General features: G+C 40.1%; 2 protein-coding genes across 6 annotated transcripts; one reads left to right on the top strand and one right to left on the bottom strand.

Moving 5' to 3' along the window:
* Positions 1 to 1,964: 1,964 nt before the first annotated feature.
* On the top strand, positions 1,965 to 8,142 carry LOC132195954 (sodium/hydrogen exchanger 8). The gene is made up of 8 exons (XM_059618278.1): positions 1,965 to 2,194; positions 2,251 to 2,591; positions 3,461 to 3,780; positions 4,134 to 4,303; positions 6,014 to 6,325; positions 6,824 to 6,966; positions 7,093 to 7,176; positions 7,567 to 8,142. Exons 1-8 carry the CDS (start codon positions 2,128 to 2,130, stop codon positions 7,837 to 7,839), a joined length of 1,710 nt encoding a protein of 569 aa, XP_059474261.1. The 5' UTR covers positions 1,965 to 2,127; the 3' UTR covers positions 7,840 to 8,142.
* Positions 8,143 to 8,225: 83 nt separating this feature from the next.
* On the bottom strand, positions 8,226 to 15,734 carry LOC132195953 (two pore calcium channel protein 1-like). Of its 5 annotated transcripts, none has more exons than XM_059618273.1 (17): positions 15,645 to 15,734; positions 15,561 to 15,575; positions 15,418 to 15,499; positions 15,116 to 15,279; positions 14,896 to 15,060; positions 14,232 to 14,501; positions 13,218 to 13,387; positions 13,063 to 13,162; positions 12,568 to 12,751; positions 12,068 to 12,286; positions 10,701 to 10,826; positions 10,179 to 10,521; positions 9,472 to 9,685; positions 8,931 to 9,015; positions 8,767 to 8,882; positions 8,591 to 8,712; positions 8,226 to 8,510 (listed from the first exon to the last, which is right to left on the bottom strand). In XM_059618273.1, exons 3-17 carry the CDS (start codon positions 15,467 to 15,469, stop codon positions 8,468 to 8,470), a joined length of 2,373 nt encoding a protein of 790 aa, XP_059474256.1. In that variant the 5' UTR covers positions 15,470 to 15,499; positions 15,561 to 15,575; positions 15,645 to 15,734; the 3' UTR covers positions 8,226 to 8,467. The 5 variants fall into 5 exon arrangements, with proteins under 5 accessions (XP_059474256.1, XP_059474258.1, XP_059474259.1 ...); XM_059618275.1 differs by having other exon boundaries at positions 15,557 to 15,575; positions 15,645 to 15,712; XM_059618276.1 differs by lacking the exon at positions 15,561 to 15,575 and having other exon boundaries at positions 15,645 to 15,723.
* Positions 15,735 to 22,460: the final 6,726 nt, after the last annotated feature.

The raw sequence follows: 22,460 nt of genomic DNA, 5'->3' as shown, positions 1-22,460 counted from the left end.
TCGGCCAATTTCGAGTCGGCGGCCGACCAAAACGAATAATAAATGTCACCAGGCCATTCGGAGGTAAATTTTAGTAATTTTACATAAGATAAATAGTGCATTTCTAGACTTGAAGGAAAGAAAATCGAGAAAATCAAAGAAAACTCTTAAATGGACTTGAGCTGGAACTGGCGGACTCGATATTTTTCGATTAATCGATATTTTTTGGATTTTTCAAGCTCAAGTCCGTGCAGTGTAGACCAGGCACAACAGCGTATTCCTTGTTGGCGCCCAACAATTTTGCAGTAATCATTTTGTGTTCTCCCATAATGATTATTTTTTATTCTTCTCGAGAAATAAAAAAAAAATTATAAGAATTTTAGAATTTATATTAAGCAAATACAAAAAATCACCTCAAAATTTGAAATTCTAATTTCTAATTTTGCGACCCTTACAAAAAAGATTTTTCACACTACTTCCCGATGATAAATGTAATGCAAGAATAATTTCTAAGGTAAAAGGTAAAAAAATTATCAATTTTTCAATACACCTTCATTAGAGTTAATTAACCTCGCAGGATTGGATAATCGTACCAGGCCATGAGTAGATTTAATTTTGTGTACCTAACGTTCCTTGATTTTTTTCAGAAACGTCATCTTTAAAAACTACTATATTTTTGGCTTTAAAAAGTCTATATTGTCATAAAAATTTGATTAGATTAAGTCATCTTTTATGTGTAAATATTTCCCCAGCTTTTTTTATGCAATTTTCATTGAGCAGGGTTACATCTTTTTAATTTATAAACAAGACTGTACTTCATGGCGATTTTAATTTAAAGTCGGCCTTTCCTCGATCAGTTTTTAGAATATTTTTAATTTTTTAAGAATCATTAAGAATAAACAATATCCTGCTCTACGTGGTTCGGCTGCGAGCTGCAGCCATAATTCATGAGCTGTGAAACCATTTTGACAAATCTATAATATTCTTACCAAAATTATTATAAAAATTAATTTTTTTTTTTTAAAAAATTACAATTTAACAAAAATTAAGTTTTTTTACAAATTCAATTTCAAATTTTGTTTTAAAAATTGTTTTGTGAAAAAAGTGTAATTTGAAATAATTTTTTCATGGAAAATTGTTACTTTGATTGAAAAAAATGATATTTTTGAAAAAAAGATTGATTACTGTACTAATTCTTGTCAAAATGATTTCACAGCTCATGAACATGAATATTATGGCTGCAGCCCGCAGCCGAAACATATGGAGCAGGATATTGTTTTTTTCTTAAACAATATAAAAGCTCACAAAAACCCACTGAGGTAAAGCCGAATTAAAATTCAAATCACCATGAATTTTAATTTTGATCGTGAACTTCTACTTCTTTAATTTTTATAATTTTATAAATTTAAAAATAAATCTGAATAGCGTTTTTTAATTTAAATTAATTTTGTTATTATTTATTAGCTCCATTATTAATATTAATCTTCATAAGTTATTAAAGATTATTAATAATACGGAGATAATGAATAAATAAATAAAAATTAAAAATAAAACAGCATAATTATTAATAATAAGGCATGAAGCAATAAGCAGCTAAATTCAAGCGGTGAAGAAGCCGTCTGCTTGCCGTCTGCGTTGCGAGTTGCGAGCCGACCACGTGACTCACGTGACTGCTAGCCGCCAATCAGAAAGCTTAACCCGGCGTCGTGCTAAGCCAGGACTTTATCGCTCTCGCCGCTAGGTGTGCCACCTTGTTCTTGTTGGTTGGCGTATTCTTTGCCAAAAGAAAACGGTTGGGTGTACACAAAGGAGTTACAGTTAGTAATGTTAAATTCTGCACTCTTTAAGTTTTAAATAGCTTTGTAAGCAGAAAATATGACAAAAAAAACGTTTATTTATACTTTTTATATTTCATTCATCTAAAAATTTCGATTTTATTAAATTCTCCGCCGAGTTTCTCACTCCAAAGTGCAGCTCCTTTGCGCACACCCCACCCGAGCACCAAAACAAAGTTGACGAAAATCCAACAAGAACAAGGCATAACAAGCAGCTTTCTGGCGTTGCGAAAATCGGCCGACGTCGACGATGGCCGTGCGAATCTTGGACAACACTTGAGGATTCGGCCAGATTCTGTTCATTCTGTGCGAGATGGACTCCAGGGTTTTGGTCGTGTTGGCCCTGGTGGTCGCAATGGCGGGCGCCACCGACTCGGAAGGTACGAACAACGAGATTTGAATTGTTGGGAATTGAATCGCGAATTCTGGTTTGCAGGGGCGAACCGGACGCTGGAGGTGACGGCGTCCGAGGCGGAGAAGAACAGCTCGATGGCCATCTTCTTCGTGCTGTGCGTGCTGGCCGTGTGCATCCTGCTGATCCACCTGATGCTGGTGGTGCATTTCCAGTACCTGCCCGAGAGCGTGGTCATCGTGTTCCTGGGCGCCCTCATCGGCCTCATCACCAACATGATGTCCAGCCAGAACATCGCCGACTGGAAGAAGGAGGAGGCCTTCTCGCCCACCGCCTTCTTCCTCGTCCTCCTCCCACCCATCATCTTCGAATCCGGCTACAACCTTCACAAGGGCAACTTTTTCCAGAACATCGGCTCCATCCTTGTAATTTTCTCCTCAATTTTTTACAACTTCGATCCTGTGTAAAATTGCAAGAGACAATCGGCTTTAATTCAATCTCAATTTATGGTATTTTTATAAATTTAAAACAGTTGTGGCTTCCCTTCATGGGACTATCTAAGAAATACCGGATGGTTTTGGAATCGTCTTGTTGCCCTTTTCAACGTTTCTGTGAGGCGCAGAATCGTTTGTCACAGGTCAAGGTCACTTCCATTGACTTCATGACCTTTGAAATAAAATTTGTGAGTGAGCTGGCACTTTTTTGAAAATTCTGAGATTGCCATTTTGTAGACCATACAATTTGATGGGATAGTTAAAAATGGATTAATTGGTATTCCTCGTTTTTTAAATTTATTTAAATTGAAATAGCAAAAAACATGATTTTCCCAGCTTTTACGTAGTAAAATTTGATTGAGCCGTTGTAACTTTATTCCCGAGTGAGATAGCTCATTAGTCCTAATTTTAAAAAATGGCTCTCTTTGTACGTCCTATCCGAATATGTATCACACTTAGTGACTAGGTCCCTAAAGGTCCTTGACCCTGGTGACCTTTGACCTCGCCATGTTTTTCCATCGCATATATGCCACATGGTTCGATCATTTTGGTAACTGAAAGGTCAAGGTCACTGTTGGATACGCCAATAAAATGGCGATTATAAGAATCGAGTGATCTGATTGGCTCGAAAGGTCCCCCCACCACTAGATTCAATTTGACCTAAACACGTAAGTGTGGCACATTGCTGGAATGCTCAGGTCACCAGGAGTCTATAAATCAGGCCAAAAAGGTTCCCCTGCCAGTCCCATGTCGGCTGCTTCCGGAATTGCGATTAATTTTAATTCAATTTTGTTCCGCAGGTTTTTGCGATTCTGGGGACGCTGGTGTCAGCGCTGGTGGTGGGGGCAGGAGTCTACATGCTGGGGGTGGCGGAGGTGGCTTACCGGCTGACCTTTGTCGAGAGCCTGGCGTTCGGCTCGCTCATCTCGGCCGTCGACCCGGTCGCCACGGTCGCCATTTTCCACGCGCTCGACGTCGACCCGGTGCTCAACATGCTCGTCTTCGGCGAGTCCATCCTCAACGACGCCGTCGCCATCGTCCTCACCTCCACCGTCCTCCAGTCCGCCTCCGCCGACGCCCACATGACCCCTGGTGAGGCCCTCCTCTCCGGAATCGGAAGGTTCGTAACAAATTCCTAGAAAAATTGGCTATTTCACACTCATTTCTAAATTAATTTATTATTTTCTATAAATCGACTACTTTTTATTTTTGAAATATTTATTTTAAAATCACAAAGCTCAATGACCTGTGGCTAACGCGGGTCAAAGTCACCTTGACCCTTGACCTTGAGTGAAGTAACCTGTGATACGTGGTTAGAAAGGTCTCATCACGAGGATAACAATGGTCACCACAATTGTGTCCCCATGGCTAGATTTCCAACCTAATTATGATGATTTGAATTTCAAAAAAGCACATTATTACTTTAATTGCAGTTTCAATTGTTATAAAATTTATGAAGTAATTACGTTGCAGGTTTTGCATGATGTTCTTCGCGTCGGCCGGGATTGGCGTGTTGTTCGCGCTGGTCAGTGCGTTGCTCCTTAAGCACGCGGACCTGCGCAAAAACCCCTCGCTCGAGTTCGGTATGATGCTCGTGTTCACGTACGCGCCCTACGCCCTCGCCGAGGGTCTCCACCTCTCAGGTAAATCATTTTAAAAGAAAGTGTCTCTAACCGGCAGAGAGACATTTCAGCAACTTTAAGATCTTTTAGGCACTTTTTTTTTTAATCGGCCACACTTTTGGCAAGGGTCAACCGATTTGAATGAAATTTGGCAGGTCGGTTGCTCTTAGGGTGTAAACAAATAGTTTAGAAGGATTTTTGAAAATTCTCAAAATTGCCTATTTTACAGGGGCTCAAAGTTGCTGATTTTGAAAAATGGCGTTTTCAAAAATCGAAAATATCTCAGCTCCTGTTGCAGATAGCGCATAAGTTTATATAAGCAAAATTATAGGGAATTAGACGCCCTACAACTTTGCTATAGTGACCAAGGTCGTAGGTCAAACCTGAAGGTCATTTATTTTTTGGTCATTTTTTTCAGGCTCTACCAAAGTACCAAGGCAATAAATTTTTTTGATTCCAAAATAGCCAAAAGTTGCTCCAGTTAGTAATAAACAACATATCAAAATTTTGTGATACTTATTTTTTTCGTTTTTGAGATATTCCGGATCAAAGGGCAAAAAACGTGGTTTTCCGAGCGTTTTTTGTGCAAAATTTATTTTAAACCTCCATAACTTTTTTCCTGTTTGAGTTAGGATTAAATGTATAATGACAAAAAATAATTGCCTTTAATTTTTCTTCCAGATCATGTATCACACATGGTGATCAAGTCACAAAAGGGCATTGACCCCATGGTGACCTGTGACCTTTTTGAATTTTTTTACGTGTGTGACACATGGATGGAAAGAGGATGTCAGCAGGAGCATTTTGGTACCCGGATTTTTGTTCTAGCATCATTACAAGTGAAGTTATCATAGATTTTGTGCAGCAAAAGTTGGAATCGGATGAATAAATTATTTAAAAATAGATGTAACTTCACATCTATTGATGCTAGAACAAAAATCCGGGTACCAAAATGCTCCTGCTGACATCCTCTTTCCATCCATGTGTCACACACGTAAAAAAATTCAAAAAGGTCACAGGTCACCATGGGGTCAATGCCCTTTTGTGACTTGATCACCATGTGTGATACATGATCTGGAAGAAAAATTAAAGGCAATTATTTTTTGTCATTATACATTTAATCCTAACTCAAACAGGAAAAAAGTTATGGAGGTTTAAAATAAATTTTGCAAAAAAAACGCTCGGAAAACCACGTTTTTTGCCCTTTGATCCGGAATATCTCAAAAACGAAAAATATAAGTATCACCAAATTTTGATATGTTGTTTATTACTAACTGGAGCAACTTTTGGCTATTTTGGAATCAAAAAAATTTATTGCCTTGGTACTTTGGTAGAGCCTGAAAAAAATGACCAAAAAATAAATGACCTTCAGGTTTGACCTACGACCTTGGTCACTATAGCAAAGTTGTAGGGCGTCTAATTCCCTATAATTTTGCTTATATAAACTTATGCGCTATCTGCAACAGGAGCTGAGATATTTTCGATTTTTGAAAACGCCATTTTTCAAAATCAGCAACTTTGAGCCCCTGTAAAATAGGCAATTTTGAGAATTTTCAAAAATCCTTCTAAACTATTTGTTTACACCCTAAGAGCAACCGACCTGCCAAATTTCATTCAAATCGGTTGACCCTTGCCAAAAGTGTGGCCGATTAAAAAAAAAGGTGCCTTTATAAACCTGGCTTTCAAGTCGATTGTTCTTGACGAATTGCATTTTCGGTTGAATTGTTGCAGGAATCATGGCGATCTTGTTCTGCGGGATCGTGATGTCGCACTACACGCACTTCAACCTGTCGACGGTGACGCAGATCACGATGCAGCAGACGATGCGCACGCTGGCGCTGATCGCGGAGACGTGCGTGTTCGCCTACCTGGGCCTCGCCATCTTCAGCTTCCGGCACCGTCTCGAGCCGGCCCTCGTCGTCTGGGCGCTCCTCTTCTGCCTGCTCGGCCGCGCCCTCAACATCTTCCCCCTCGCCGCCCTTGTCAACCGCTTCCGCGAACACAAAATCACCCCCAAGATGATGTTCATCATGTGGTTCAGCGGTAACAAAATCTAAATTATTCATTCAAACCTTTTTACTACGATGGAGGAATTTGTTTGAGAAACCAATCATCTTGAGCTTCTCAGTAATTCTGTGCTTTTAAAAAGAGATTCTTTTCTTCATTTTTGCCTCCTTTTTCACGTGATCAGGTGCATTAAAACAAGTGTCAATTTGGATTATTTTAATATATTTGAGAATACTGAGAAAAATTTAAACTGAAATGGTCTTTATTTCAGGGTTTTTTAATCATAGCGATTGCCTAAAAGTGACCTTGTCCATTGACCTAAAGCTTTGGTGTCGGCAGAAAAATTGTTTAACAAGAGTTGAAATTTTATTACTCTAGCATATATACGGGGAGGCAAAATTATTAAAAAAACACGTGAAAGTCAAAATATTTGGTTTACTGAAACCAATTCCTGCAAAGGTCCTGAGGACATTAATTGGAAAATATGTTTCACTAATGCAAAGGTTTTAAACTTTGGTTTGATGACTCTTGTAGGGTTGAGGGGTGCGATTGCGTACGCCCTGGCGCTGCATCTGGAGTTTGGGGAGGAGTGCCGCTCGGTGATTGTGACCACCACTCTGATCATTGTGCTGGTCACCACCCTCTTCTTTGGCGGCTCCACCATGCCCCTCATGAAGGTATAATCAAGAATTGGTGTGAACCAAATTTTTCAATTCAAAACCATCACAATTTTTATAACCAGTGTATTCTTGAATTAAAGTTTCAATTATATTTGAAAAATTATTGAAAAACATTGTTTGCAGTTCCTGCAGGCAAAGAGAAGCGGCCGGCGGCGGCGTCGAAGGAGCCGTTCCAAGGATGTCATCATCAGCAAGACGCGTGAAATGGTACTTAGCAGCCTGTAATTTTTATAGCTAAATATAATTAATGCACCACAGGGCTAAAATTGCAACAGTTCTTTTTTAATGACAATCTCGGTTTGGGTCCTCCGATTTTGGTTAAAATTTGGTTTATTGGTTCCTTCACAAACAAATGATTTTTTAGAGAAAAAAAGTGCTTTTTTAGTGGCAGATTTCTTTTTAAGGACTCATTATTATTGGCAAAGTCAAATTTAGTCTTTACAACAATATGGGAGCCAATTTTGGTGATTATTTTAAATTTTATTTTAACCTTCATTGTTATAAGGATTTCTTAAATCTCATTTTGCGCAGAATCAGCCAGTCAATTTATGAAAAAGGTAAATAGTGAGCTCAATGTTGCACTTTGATCACTTGCAGGGCCAGGCGCTGGACTCTGAGCACATCTCGGAGCTGACGGAGGAGGAGGTGGGGTTCCTGGGGCGGTCCAGGGGATTCGCGTGGTGGGACCTCAAGTACTTCATCCCATTCTTCACGCGCCGCTTCACGCAGCAGGAGCTCAAGGACTGCCGCTCGCAGATGACCGACCTGACCAACCGCTGGTATGAGGCCATCAGGGTCTCCCCCGACGAGGACCACTCCGAGCAGGAAAGCCCCGACGAACGGCCCCCTGCCGCCCCCCTGGCCACGTAAAACCCTCAAATTCAACGCTAATCTCAATTAATTTTTTTTCCATCTAAAGCATTATTCAGAAACGAATTTATTTTGTTTAATGCAAAAATCCAAATTAATATTTTGTTTGAGATAATTTTCAACAAGCTGTTGATTTTTATTTGATGTTTATGTTTCAGTTATTTCATATTTGTTCATCGTAAACTTAATTTAAGTGTTTGTGATCACAAGTATGTGTTATCTGCCATAAAATATTGTGTGTGTGATAATGTGTGTGATAAACATTATTTAATTGTACCAATAAATGTCCAAATGCAACTCTAGTTCCAGTTTCATCACTATTAAAGCAAAACCCTGCTCATTTGATGGACTTATTGTAATGTTTGCAAGGAAATGAAACGAAGAAAGTTAATTATTGAAATATATTGTCATTATCCTACTTGTGATTTCTCTCTTTTCATTATACAAATATATTTGCAGTCTAAGTAAATAAAATATCCAGCCTAGTAAAATTTCTCTTCAACAAACAAAAAATACTCTGGTAAAATTGCACAAAAATAAAAGCTCTGATATGGCCCACTTTGAAACAGCTCGATAAAATATTCGATTCAACAATTAAAACTTTAAGTCGACGGATATTCAGCTGCCCTCAATGCCTGCCAGGGTTGTTGCTCCAACTCTCGGACAAAAGTCTGCAAGAGAAGAATAAATAATAATAATAATAAGTTGCTTAAATTGTACAAAATGAGTAAATTCAGAGGAACAACCGGACCTGCTGTTGGGCGTGGCTGCCGAGTGCTCCTCGGCCAGCCACCGCGCCACGTCCTCTTTGTACATCTTCTTCTGCAGGACCTCGGTGGTGCGCGCCCTTGTGCCCAGGAAGGACGTGCTGCCCTGCAAATCGCGTCAAATTTTGCAATTTAAGAAAAAAAATCCTGCTCGTCTCACCTGGGCTTTGATGTCGAGGCCGATTTGCTCGGCAAAAAGGGTTGGGGGCACGTGGGGCAACCACGCGCTCAGTTCCTCCCAGTGCAGGTGCACGTCCACAGACAGCATCCGCCGCTCTGCAAATCAAAAATTTAAAGAAATTTGAGTAAAAAAATGTAGCGCACCTTCTTCCTTGCTGGTCTGCTCCTTGTACTGGATGCGGAAGCGGAAAGCGCCTAAAATCGACGCCACCACGATCGTCAGCACCACCTTGAGCAAAGTCAAAATTTAACTGTGGCAAAGTTTCCAAAAATCTAAAAGTATTTGCGTGTTTTTTTTTTAACAAGATGTGACTTTGTATGCAGAAAACGTTTTAATATTGAAATTAGCCAAATTCGGAAACACATTTTTTACCCACAGACTATTTTGCCCGACTTTCTGCCATATTTTTAATGAACCAACAAAGACGGTTTCATTTATAGGCACGACACCCATTTTTGACGTTATTTGAATAATTTATGGTAAAATTTGCATTGGCAGAAATCTTGGAAACAATGGCCGCTGCTGTAACATTTGAAGTACTCATTAGGATTAAAATTCTTTTTGAAGCATGTCTCTGAACTCGTCTACGTGAGAATTACTTGAACTTGATTAAAAATAGTTTCTTAAGAAAGATTTAAATTTAATTTGATTTTGAAAACACACAATCAACCAATTTGAACTGACCATGGTGACGAGGTAGAAGGTCATGAAGTAGAGGCGGCTGAAGGCGTTTTTGCTGGCGACGGCGTAGCCCTCCATGGTGACGTGCCAGTTGTTGACCACGGTCAGCTCAAAGAGGACCACCCCGCTGCTGAGCAGGTCGGAGAACGAGTTGAGGTAGTAGAGCCCGACGCCGCCCTCCGCCTTGTCACGGTAATACGCCTCAACCGTCGAGTTCCTGCCCAAGTTCAAAGAAAAATCTCATATAGGATGATGACATTTTGTTGGAAAAAATTAAATTGGAGGAATTGGAGGAAACCAATCGTATTGAGTTTCACACATAATGTTTGTCGACTTTTAAAAAAGGAATTATTTTTGAAAAACTATGCAAATTCCATATTTAGTTGGGACATTTTTTTTACAAATTTAAAAAGTGTACAAATCTACATATAACAATTTCAACTAAAAAAAAATCACAGCAAAGTGACGTTGACCTTTGACCTGTAGTTATTAAGTCAATAGAACAGTTATTCGGCAAGAAGAATTGAGTCCAGTTTAAATTTTTATCCCTCTATCATTCCTGGTTGCACTTATGAACGTTTTGTTTTTAAAATGTCCCATAAAAATAAAGTGATATAATTTGGGTTCGAAATTTGGTAAACAATCCCTCAAACATGTGCGGAGCCCAAAATGATGGTTTCTTTAAACAAAGTCCCTACAGATGAACTCACAGGCAGCAGTTTTTCATGGGAAAGGAGGCAAAGAGTTCCATGCCGACAACGGCGAAGAAGTAGTAGAGGAGCAGCATGACGAGGGCGGCAGAGCTCATGAGGGGCATGAGCAGCAGCAAAGTGCCGAACACGTCGCGGAACCGCTTCTTGACCTTGAAGAGGCGCATGAGCCGCAGCGGCCGCGCCAGCACCAGGAAGGCCAGCTGCTGCGGCCGCGCGCGCACCCCCATCACCGCCACCCACAGCGCCACGGTCGCCGCCAAGTCGTAGCAGTTCCACCCTGACGCCAGGTAGCGCGACGCGCCCAGCGCGCAGCACCGCACCACCGCCTCCACGCTGAAAACTGAAAGCAAAAACGACATTAGCGCCAAAAAATCTATAATTCCAAAATTATTCAAAACGATTCTCCCTCCAAAAATCAACCCCCCTCCACCTGCCCTGATTTTAACTACTGATTTTAAGCGAACAATCACAAATTTGAATTGTTCGCGCAAAAGAAATCAGGAATTTTTTCAGACTTACGCGTGGCAAAGAGGAAGGTGTCCCAGGAGGCGACGAGCGAAAGGGCCGAGTGCTCGAGACGCTCGCTGTCCTCGGTCCGAACGACCCTGAACGCCATCAGCAGCACATTGGCCGAAATGGAAACCACTGCAATAGAAAATTGCCAAGAATTTGTTTTGAATAAATGCAGTTTTTCAATAGACACTCTTGGCATTTGATGAAATTTGGCTCATTTTTTCCCCAAATGATTCCTGGAAAATTTTCCAAATATCCAGGTGCAGTTTGAATTTATGAAAAGTGTTTTGAAAAATTTTAAATTTCTCAGATTCTGTTAGAGATAGGATAAAAAGTTCAATGGCAGTCTTGAAGGGCATTAGATGGACTAATTATTTAGTATGAAGTGTAAGGTCATAGGTCATCGGACTAGACCGGAAATGTAAAATTTGCCGTCAAAATGGAGTCGCCGTTATTTGTCCTAAAATCATTTGTCCTAAAACTGAATTCGTCATTTGTCCTAAAATCAAAGGTCCTAAAATAAATTGTCCTAAATTTTTCATATCATTTGTCCTAAATTTCAAGTGTCCTAAAAATAAGTGTCCTAAAAATTTGAAAATCTTAAAAGGTTTTATTGCTGGTAAAATTCAATCAATGCTCTGCAAAGAAAGAAACAGGGAGAAAATGCCAATAAATTTCTAATTCATAAAAATGAAAAAAAAAATTAGAATCAATAAACTTGAATGAAAATTAAAATCCTTGGGATTTAAAATTATTTTTTCTATTCATAAATTTTATTTTATCTTTCTGACTAATCATTTGTTGGCTAAACCAATGAAAATATATTATTGAATAGCTCTTTTTATCAATTTAACAAAAAATGTAACTATTTTCAAACAACTTCTATGTACGATCGAAATAAAGGAATAAAATGTGATCTTATTTTTTTTTCTTAGATTTTTCAACATTAAAAAACTTTCATTTTCTACTCCAAAACATTTTTGCTAAATATGAGAAATAAATTAAAAGTTGATTACCTTCAACTTTCAACGCTCTTTATTAATCCGGCTACATTGAAATCTTCTATAAAAAGGAAGACCAAAAATAGTGTGTGGGCTTGTTCACTGACAATAAGTCACGCGCCAGTAGTTGCAGTTTGCATCCAGGTGCCATCTTACAAGATTTAGTACAAATAAATTTTCGGACAAATGCATTTAGGAGAAATGAAAAACAATTTTAGGACAAAAATTTTAGGATGAAAATTTTTAGGACAAATGAGTTTTTGAACATTTAGGACAACTGAAATTATGAGCAATGCGGGTCTCCCTCAAAATGCCCACCATGTGAAGTTTCGAAAATTAAAAATAGCCCAAATATGCCCAAACAAAACTTACAAACGAGGGTCTCAAAGTGGCGGAACTCGAAGAGACGGACCGAGAGCTTGCCGAGGAGGCGGGCGGGCGATCGGGACACGGCGAACCACGGCTGCTTGGGCTCGCGGCACGTCCAGCGCAGCGACGCCGCGTTGTACACGTCCATCAGCTCGCTCAGCGTTACCCGCCCCCGACCCTCCCCGTCCAGGAACTTGAACGTCAGCAGCACGTCCCGGAAACCTGCGATCCAAAAAAATGTTGCAGCAAATTCGCGACATGAACAAATTAACTTTCAATTTTTAGGCTCTTTTATGTTTGGAGAATTTCTTTTGCCTAAAAACCTTTGAATGCCAACAATAAAGTTTGTGTTCTGCGCTAAAAATGAAGATGCGCCGAATAGGAGAAAAAATAAGTAAACTTTCCATCAAAAATTTAAGGACTTACATTTCCTGTCAACAAAACACTAAAACAACTCTTATCATGAAGCAAAGAAAAAAAAAAAATATTAAAAAACAAGTTACTTTTCTTGGGCCTGAAGTACTTCATGAGTCCGGCAAAGCGGACAAGAGAGACGCTGGGTTGGTCGGCGGCGGGTTCGGCGAGCAGGGTGAACGCCCTCTTGACCGCCTCACGCTTGTGCAGCAGCAGTTTGCGGAACTTGTCGCGCTCGATCGACGTGAACGCCTCGTACACCACCGCCAGCAACTAAACACAAATCGACCACAATTGTTGATAAAACCAATTTATATTCAAGTCAAATTGAGAATTCAGTTATATGATGTAATTTTTAATAATCTACAGTAAATTATAAACCAACTTAAACAGCTTCAACCCTCTGATTTAATGAAGAGGGTGGATTTCATATAAAAACTTCCACTTTTCCTATTAATTTGTACTTTATAAAATAAAATAAAAAAATGAGGATCCTAAATTATTTCCCCATTCATTTAGAAGAATCTTGAATGTATTTTGAGCTAAATTTTGGGGATGAAAGTCGTGACAATAAAGGTTCATACCAGGTTCATGAGAAGGTAGAGGACGATGGAGAGGTAGGAGACAAAGAAGATCGAGTTCCACCTGGACCTGGCGTACGCAGGCATCATCACGTCCGGGAAGCTGCAAGGAAGGTTTTTTATTGAACTGTTCTTTCAAAGGGGAAAGGAAAGAGTACTTGGCGGTGGTGAGGAGGACGAAGAGGTTGACGAAGGCGTCGGGCAGCGAGCGGAAGTAGGGGTCGTCGGGGTCAAGCCCGAAGAGGAAAAAGGCGAGCAGCGAGTACAGCGCCACGATCACCATCAGCAGACCCAGCATGTCCACGATCGGCGGCAGCGACTGGAAAATCTAAAACAAAAGTTTCACCATTTTATTTTCAATTGACTTAAGAATAGTTCAGAATTTATGCAATATCAATATGATCCACAACTCTGCCACAACAATTAAATGGAATATTAAAACAAGTCAAAAGTTAAAATTACGGATTTAAAGACCTAAAATAATATTTTAAATATTTAATTTTTGAAAATTCAGTGTTAACTTAAATAAGATAATTTTGGCATCGAAAATTTTAATTGTTTGAACCAGTTTGAACAAATGTCAAGTTTTTGTCATTTTTATTGGATTTTAAGTTCTAGCTCTTCCGGAAAACATTTTTTCAAACAAAATTTGCAGCAAATTTAATTTTGCCCGCTTGAAGTAATTAACATTTTCATCTAAACCCAAAGCGACAAAAGTTATAACAGCAGAAAAGTTGAAAATGAGGTTTTCTGATTAAAATTTACCTATTTGAGAAGAATTCCTCATTTTACAAACTTTCCGCTTCAAACTTCTGCTTTTTTTTTATTTAGAAGATAATGTTTTATACAAAATGCATGCAAAATTAAATTTTCTATAAGTTTTGTCCGAAACGATTTTCTCTGAAATGTTTTCCTGATGTTTTCCGAAAAAAACCAAAATTTTACTCATTTTCAAACAATCTAAATTTTTGACACAGAAAATCGTCTAAATTAAGAAAAACTTCATTTGTAAGGTTTTGAAAGCTAATTAAATTTCCTATCCATTGGCGTTGGTTATACGTTTAAGCAAGGAATAGAAAAATTACTACAAAAAATAAAAAGCACGCCACCTTTCAAGGGTCAGAACTGGCATGAATTTTTCAGGGACAAAACGCTTTCGATTGGAAACGGACCTGTCTGATGAAGCGTCGGACGCCGCCGCAGTGGTGGTTGTCCATGAGGAATATGGGGCGCATGGCCCTGGTGACCCTGAAGTGGGAGGACTGGCGCACGAGGACCACGCACGCCTCCACCACCATGGTCACCAGCGCCACCCCCTTGATGGTGGTGCGCTTGTGCTTGAAGAATGGTTTCCACCCCAGCCACCGGAACTTCATGGCCTGCTCAATGCCGATGATGGTCAGGGCCACCAACTCGATGGCGCCGTGCACAAAGATCGGCAGCTGGAATCGCCAATTTAAATTCACAATTCAGCAGAAACTCTCAATTCCAACCTCAATCCACTTGATTTTTCCACTTGATCCGAGGAATATAATTGTTAGGAAACTTTTCAAAAACACGATTTAAACTAAGGAACAGAATTTCCATGACCTAGTGCTCCCTGATTTTATTCTTTGTAATTTAATAAATTTTGATAAACCTTTTTACAATCGCTTTGGAAATTAAAAAAACTGCCTTTAGATTAACTTGAAAAATCAAAGAAGAAATGGAATAATTATTTCTTCTGATTCCTTCCAATATGATTCCAAAAGAACTCAAAATTGAGCAACCTTTTCAGGTTCATTCAACGGAATGGGTTTAGAATAATTTAAAATTCAAAAGGTATTCTTCAAAGACCTGGAAGAGGGGCCCCGCCGGGGGCTCGACGAGGGCGAGGGCGAGCAGGACGATAGAGGCGGCGAGGTCGAGGCCGTGGTACCACGAGCTGTGCACCATCAGGTAGGCGGGCAGGGCCTCAGGGTTCTTAGGGTGCGAGTCAAACTTCTCGTTGTTCTCGCCCTCCTGCAAGCAAGCAAAGGTCAGACCGAGGTCAGCGTAGGCAGGTCAAAGGACGCACGTGCAGGAAGATGGCGGCCTCGTGGTAGTTCATCTCCCAGAGGTCGGGGTGCGGCTGCGGAGGGTGGGGGGCGATCGATGCCGCCTCGTTGGTTGCCAACTCCTGCTGCAGGATCTCGTCAAACTCCTCCATGCCGGCCGAAATCACCGGCTCGTCGCTCGGCCCTGCCGAAAAACACCAAAGTCAATAATCACATAAAAGCAGAAACGCCCACGGTTGGGATCGATTTTATTGCAAGTTCGATCCGAACCTGAAGCAAGATAATTTGCATAATTATCTGTGGAGAATGGTGCGGAACTCACTGTCGTCGTGGAATCGCGTGTAGGTTCGATCTGCAGCGGCCGACCGAGACATTCCTCCTCGATTCGCAGGCCAAACTCATGTCTGAAACGAGATTGACGCGGATTAGTTTTTTAAAAAAGATGAGAATTCTCATCATACGTACGGACGAGAGGTGGAACTGCAACAAAGGAAAAATATTCGTGTCAAAACTCGCGTTGAGAGAAAACAGATCGAGATAAAAACCAACCTCAAATCAAAAGGACTCGCCGAATCTCCTGCTCTTCGTGATCCATCGCAGTTTGTTTTGGTTCTGAGAAGGGGGCGTGGCCCTCCATCGCCATCGCCTCCCCTCCCCCTCCACCCCGCACCAGCAAAAGCGCACCGAACTGGTCGTGCCTATACTCTAAAATTATTATATTGGCACTTTGAATAGAAAATATAATATGTAAATATGTAAGGTGGAAATTGGACAACATGCGTTTTTGCGTTGTTTTCCACGCTGTGACGTCACAGTGAATCAACCAATCAGTGACCAACAATGGAAAAAAGTGCTATTTTATTGTCTAATGTTATTTGGTTTTAGATTGACAATTAAACAAAAATGATTAAAAATGAATGATATTTTTGAAAATGAAAATTTCCACGATGGAAATCATCAGAAAAATATATGTTGAACTATTTTAAAAAAATAATTTTTTTTACCTTTTTATTCATTTAGTGTCATTTAGGATAGGATTGTAAGATTGTAAGCAATATATCGGAAATATATATATATATATATATATATATATATATATATATATATATATGTATATATATATATGTGTATATATATATATATATATATATATATATATATATATATATATATATATATATATATATATGATTGATTGAAAGTTTGTTTATTACTCAATGAGTATTCATCATACATACATGTTAAAGCACACTTTTACAATTTTTAAGTATAAAGGAATAGAAATAGTATAAGGAAATTGTGGTTATAACTTCTTCATTTTCGCATAGTCCACAAGAGATTTCACTCGTGCTGGGCATTTCTTCAGGTGGTATCGGTCACACGGATTGTCACATAATTCACATACACATTTATCATCAATTTTTAAGTGATATTTTTTATTTTTACAAATCAGGTGATGAAAACCGTGACATGCAAATCTCGTATAAACATGCCTTAATTTAAATTGTGCCTCTTTCCATTCATCATTTTGGAATGCATCTAATGTGAAATATTCCCCGGGGAGGTTTTCCAATTCTTTCATTCTCTCATTATAAAAAGCAGAAAAGGCTGGTGTGGCACACAGATTAAATCTTTGCTTCAGTTCCTCAACAAATAATTTACAGTTAACCAGAGAATAGGTGAATCTGGAGCGAGTACTTTTGTCCACCGAGAGGAGTTTCCGAATGAAACAGGCCTTTCCTTTTTCCAGTAGGTGGAAGTCTTCTTTGCTCAGAAATTTCCAAATTGACTCAATTCCATATGACAAGATTGGTGCAATTTTTAAGTTATATAATTTTAGCCCCGTTTCTATTGACAACTTATTCAGTTGAGGGATGTCGTAGGTGGCGAACATTGCAATTTTCTTTCTCCTTTCAATATGTTTGCTAAAAGTTAACCCTGATGGTTGAAAAGTTACACCCAAATAATTGAAATTATTTACAAATTCTATTTTCTTTCCGTCAATTTGGAGCTCGTCTGTTTTCTTCGGACGGCCCTTTCCGGTTTTTGTGAATTTCATGATTTTACATTTTTCAAGATTTAAGACGAGGTTTCTTTCTTTAAAATAAGCAATCACCGCTATGATTGCCTGTTTGATGATATTTAAATCACGACTAGCCAAGGCAGTGTCATCCGCATATGAAATGAGCATCAAGTCCCTCAGATGTTTAATGGCCTCATTTATGTCGTGGTTGGAGATGTTAAAGAAAAGGGGTGATAATACAGAGCCCTGTTTAAGGCCCTCGGTTTGTGAGATTTTCTCGGACTTGCCCACTCCGTCATCGATGACATAATAATTTATTTTGAGAAGTTCAGCAGTGAGGAGGAGCTCTTGCTTGGACAAGTTTGAATTGGCCACCAGATTTTCGAACACCTTTTCTCTACTGCAAGTATCAAACGCCTTTTTAATGTCAAGGAAAAACACATAGATAGGGGAGCCCTCCTTTTGTGCTGATTCAATTTCACCAATTAATTTATCAATTGCTTTTATTGTTGACCGACCAGGACGGAACCCATATTGATTATCAGGTATAATATGCGCGGTCTCCGAGTAAATCCTGGCGTAAAGTGCTCGTTCCAACAAATTAAGGAGAGAGTTGCTCACTGCAATCCCCCTGTAGGAATTCATATCCTCTCTCTCTCCTTTTTGTTTATAGAGGAGTTTCATGCCTGAGACTGTCCATCCTTCCGGAATCTCCATTTTTTCTAAGCACAAGTTAAAAAATGATTTTAAATATGGGAGTAGGACAGGTGCCATTGATTTAATATTTTCATTTGTGATTTTATCTGGCCCAGGACTTTTGTTGGATTTTAGTTTTTTGATAGCGAGGGATATTTCTTCTTCAAGAAAAGGGGTAAAAATTTCCTCACTTTTGGCCGCTTTACTAATAATCTCACAAAATTTTATCTGATTTATATTTGGGTCGTTTTTATTAAAAATGCCTTCATAGAATGCGACCCAGTTTGGGAGTGGAATTTGGTTTTCATTTGTGATTTTATCCTTTGTGAGATTTTGGATTTTGTAACAGGCTTTCTCGGCCTCCTTCAAAATTTTCTCCTCGTGCCTTTTATAGAATTGTGCCTTTTTGCGTTTAATGAGAGCCAAGTAATCCCTCCTAAGCAAGCTGGCCACATAAAGACCCAGCCGTTTTTCTACTTCGGACCAATTTCTCAGCACCTCCCTCCGAAAACCCAGATATTCGGCTCTTGATATTTTACATTCATTGTCAAACCATTCCTTCCCCTTTCTTTTAAAGTGGCGCTTTGCTCTACTTGACTCTTTAATTAAGCACTGAATGAGCTCGTAAAATTGATTGATATTTTTATCCTCTAGGGCTTTATTGAAAAGTAATTTGTAGCGGTTTTCAAATAATTCAGACAGTAAATTTTCGTCTATTTTGACCGGCCTTTCTCTTGTTATATCGGATTCACTTAAGTTTTTAATTTCGCAAGTCACTGATATTTGCTGGTGTTTACGAACAGTCGTGGGGATGATTTTGAAATTTTTTAAGTTAATGGATTTCCCAGCAAAAATTAAGTCGATTGTACTGCCCCCCGTGCCCGAAATGTAAGTAAATTGAGCCGGTAGTTTGTTCGCCAAAATTAATTCGTTCCAATCAGTGACTTCGAGGAGGTCTTCCCCTTTGCTTGAGCCATTGTCAATTCGACAATTAAAATCTCCTGTTAAAATTACATTTTCCAAACTCTCGAGTGACAAAAAGCATTCCAAAAGTAATTCACAAACATCAATACTTTTCAAGTCTGGCTCAAAATATGCTCCAATTACTGTGAAGTGCTCAAATTGTAAAGTTAGAATTTTATCAGTCGCTGTATGCTTTTTTAATTTTCCAGCCTTATTGTTATAATAGATGCTAACTCCTCGCCGGATTGCATTATTTTTATTTCTAGTCCCAAATATATGTTTAGCATAAAACCCCGGTATTTGAAAGTGTTTTCCTAGAAATGTTTCAGCAAAAATCATAATATCATAGTCACAGGTAAAGTTATTTTCACTTTTTTCCAATGCATTTTTTAATCCCTCTGAATTCCAAAATAATATTCTAATACCGGTGGTGCCCTCAGGTCGTCCTGCAGGGCGAGGGCGAGGAGTTTTCAAAAATTCTTCGTGGCGTTTCCGGAGGAGCCGGCACGGCTTCTCGTCTGTCGGGGCTCACTCGGAGTGGATGGAGGCCTCGTCTTCTTTGGTTGCGCCTGGATTTTTGTAGTCTCCTGCTGTGGCTCCTCTTGGTGTTGCGCTTCCTGGGTTGGTCTTTCAGCAGCGTTCGGGAGCGCTGGGGGTGCGTCGCGTGGCAGGCTTACGACATGGAGTGTCACTCGGTGTGGGCAGTCAGCCAACTTGTCCAGTAGCCATCTGGACACGACCGACCATTGGAGGCGGTCGCAGCCGCAGAGGATCGGGGGCATCCAGATGTCAGTTAGTCCATTTGCCTGGATTAGGTCTTTTATACCGTTCAGCCCTCGGTCCATATTTTCCAGGTAGGCCTCCGGGGCCCAGTAAATTTTGTCAACGGACCTCTTTTTGTACATAACGTGGTGCAGGGTGGTGCCCGTGTCTTCAATTGGCTGCGTCAGGACGGCTCCGGGACGTTTCTCGAAGCCATCCGGGACGTTCGGGACATCAAATGTCTGCAGCAATTTTGCTGCAATCCCGGCTGTGGCGCCCGTTTGGGGCATGTCCGTGGCCACCATGTGCAAAGCGTTGGTGGCTGTTCCATCTTTGATCAGCTGGATGAGGTCATCCTCGATTTCCTCAATCTCACAGTTGCCCTTTTTAAGGGCAGCTGTCTTCTCCGTCTCGGCCCTCTGAAGGAGGTCGAGGTACTTCCGCCTGAAGGTGATGGTGGCGTCTGGGCCGTTCGGAGTTGGGTCCTCTGATGGGGCCCAAGGCGGCCTGCTGGGGGCAGGGTTGCGACCCCTGGGGGGCATTCGCCGTCTCTGCGTTTGCCATGACCCCTGGGGTCTCTGTTGGCGCTGCTCCGTGGGTCTTCTGGGTTGAGCGGCCTGCGTACGGCGGGGTTGTTCGCAGATGTAAGGAGGCTGTTGCCATTTCTGCTGATGTCTATTGTTGTTGGGGTGGTGTTGGGGGGGCCGCGGAGCTTGCTGGGTTCGCCCTTGGTTGGGACCTGCGGCCGTCCGCGGCGTCGGCACATTCGAGGCAACCGCCACGTAGCTGCGGCTGCTTACGGCTGCCCCTTGGATGGCGGTTGATGTAGACGCGGGGGTGGCCGTGTAGATCGCGGGGGTAGTTGTGGTGGTCGCAGGGGTGGCGACAGGGGCGGCACACGCTTCATTTGAATTTCCCGTGCCATTGGTCGGCCATCTTGGACAGTTCGGTGTTTTGAACTGCGGAGCACCCTGGGCGCCGAAAAGGGATGTCAGAAAAGTGCTTACGAGGGTTAGGTAGGCCATCATCTCGCCCTCCTTTTGCTGCTGACGTTGTTGTTGTTGCTCTAGGGCGATGATCTGTCGAACCATCATCTCGCGGGCCCCGCAGGCACACTTGCATGTGCATGTTGGTGGCGGGGCGCCCACAATGGCGTTTCCATACGGATAAAATGCAACCTGGTTCTGCACCTTTGCGGGTTCCATGTTGGTGTCCTCGACTTCTCCCGGGTGTCGGGGAAACTCTTGGGCCTCCTTGCCCACTTTCGAGGTGGGAGGGGCGGGGGTTACCCTGAAAAAGGGTCTGAAGTGGAGCGCCTGAGGAAGGTGTTACCTATCTAGACGGTGGCCAATCTTTACGTCTGAAGATAATTCCGTTGCATTTCTTCCTCTAACCTATTAGCGAAGGACGGCCATGTGTTTTTGCGCGACTTTCCATCAGCATCGTTGCTTTATTTGACTCGTAAAAAGTTTTCGTGGCGTATATATATATATATATATATATATATATATATATATATATATATATATATATATATATATATATATATATATATATATATATATATATATATATATATATATATAATATTGGTTTGTGTCTTTGGATTGAAGAAAAATAAAACCAATAAAATTTTAGACTTAAGATCAATTTTGGTAATTTGATAAAAAGTTTTTTCATTTTAAATTAGCTTTTAAGCGCTTTCCAAAGGATTTGAAATAGAAAAAAGTGGTGCGGAAGTGCAAGGCGTTATTGGAATCCTTACAAAAATGTGTGTGTTCTTTTAAAATTGATTTTTGATACACAGAAATAGAAATTATTAAATATTTTATGTCAAGTTTCTTGGTAGAATTTCAAAATCAAAAGGGTTGATTAGAGGTGATTTGAGCAAATATTTTTAATGTTTATTGTTAAAAAAAAAAATCCTGCGCTCTATCATGTTTCAGCCGCAGGCTGCAGCCGTAATTCATGGGAGCTTTCTCGGCGGTGGGAAAAGACAAGACTTTTCTTAGTAGACAATAAACAACTCTCATAATACAAAACCCATCAAGGAAAAGCTGACTTTTAATTCAAATCACAACGATTTTTATAGTTTTACTATCCTTAAATACGTTTTATCAAAATTAAATTAACAATACGTTTTGAAAGATTTAACGTAATTGTTATGAAAAGATTGCTAAAACGATAATCTCAATCTGATGCAAAATAATCATTTATAGACTTTATAGTTGAAAACAGTGATATTGAAATAGATTTTGCCTTCAAATTGTGGTATACAAACTTTATGGAATAAAAGAGCCAAAAGTATACATTAAACGCATGCAGGTATTTTGCGTCAATTTTGTCGCTTTCAACTCTTTAATGATGAAATAATTAATCGCATCGCTGCGTCGGTAGCGTAATGATTTTCGAGTGAGTGATATTGATTAAAAAAATAATTTGACGCGCAGAAATAATAATAGGGCGACTTGGAATGCGTAATGAGGAAAGTTCAAGAGCGTGGCCCCGTGGGAAAAAGCGAATTGTTTCGGACGATGCACGTGCGGCGGACACACTTAATATGCGTGTGCCTTTCCGATCGATTCATTACCTTTGTTTCGCTTTCGATTTTTCGATATAACTAGCGACGGAAGTTGCTCGAAAACAAATATTAAATTCGCTCCTCCAAATTTCAAGAAAAATCGTTCAACTTCCAGCATTTCATTATTTGATGCATTCAAATATGATATATATTAATTATGACCTAAATTTCAAACTTCAAAAATGAGCGGAATCACAGAACTTGTACATAACAATTATAATTGAGTTCTGGATCGCAAGAGATATAAAACATAAATTAATAAATATGCGTTTGAGATATTGATATTTAAAAAAGGGGGATTTTGAAGTATAGCTGAAGCAATAAAATTAACATGAAATAT

This window comes from Neocloeon triangulifer, unplaced genomic scaffold, assembly GCF_031216515.1.
Source record: "Neocloeon triangulifer isolate White Clay Creek 2 clone unplaced genomic scaffold, ASM3121651v1 ptg000011l, whole genome shotgun sequence".
NCBI lineage: Eukaryota > Metazoa > Arthropoda > Insecta > Ephemeroptera > Baetidae > Neocloeon > Neocloeon triangulifer.
This window is presented reverse-complemented; position numbering and strand designations above follow the sequence as displayed.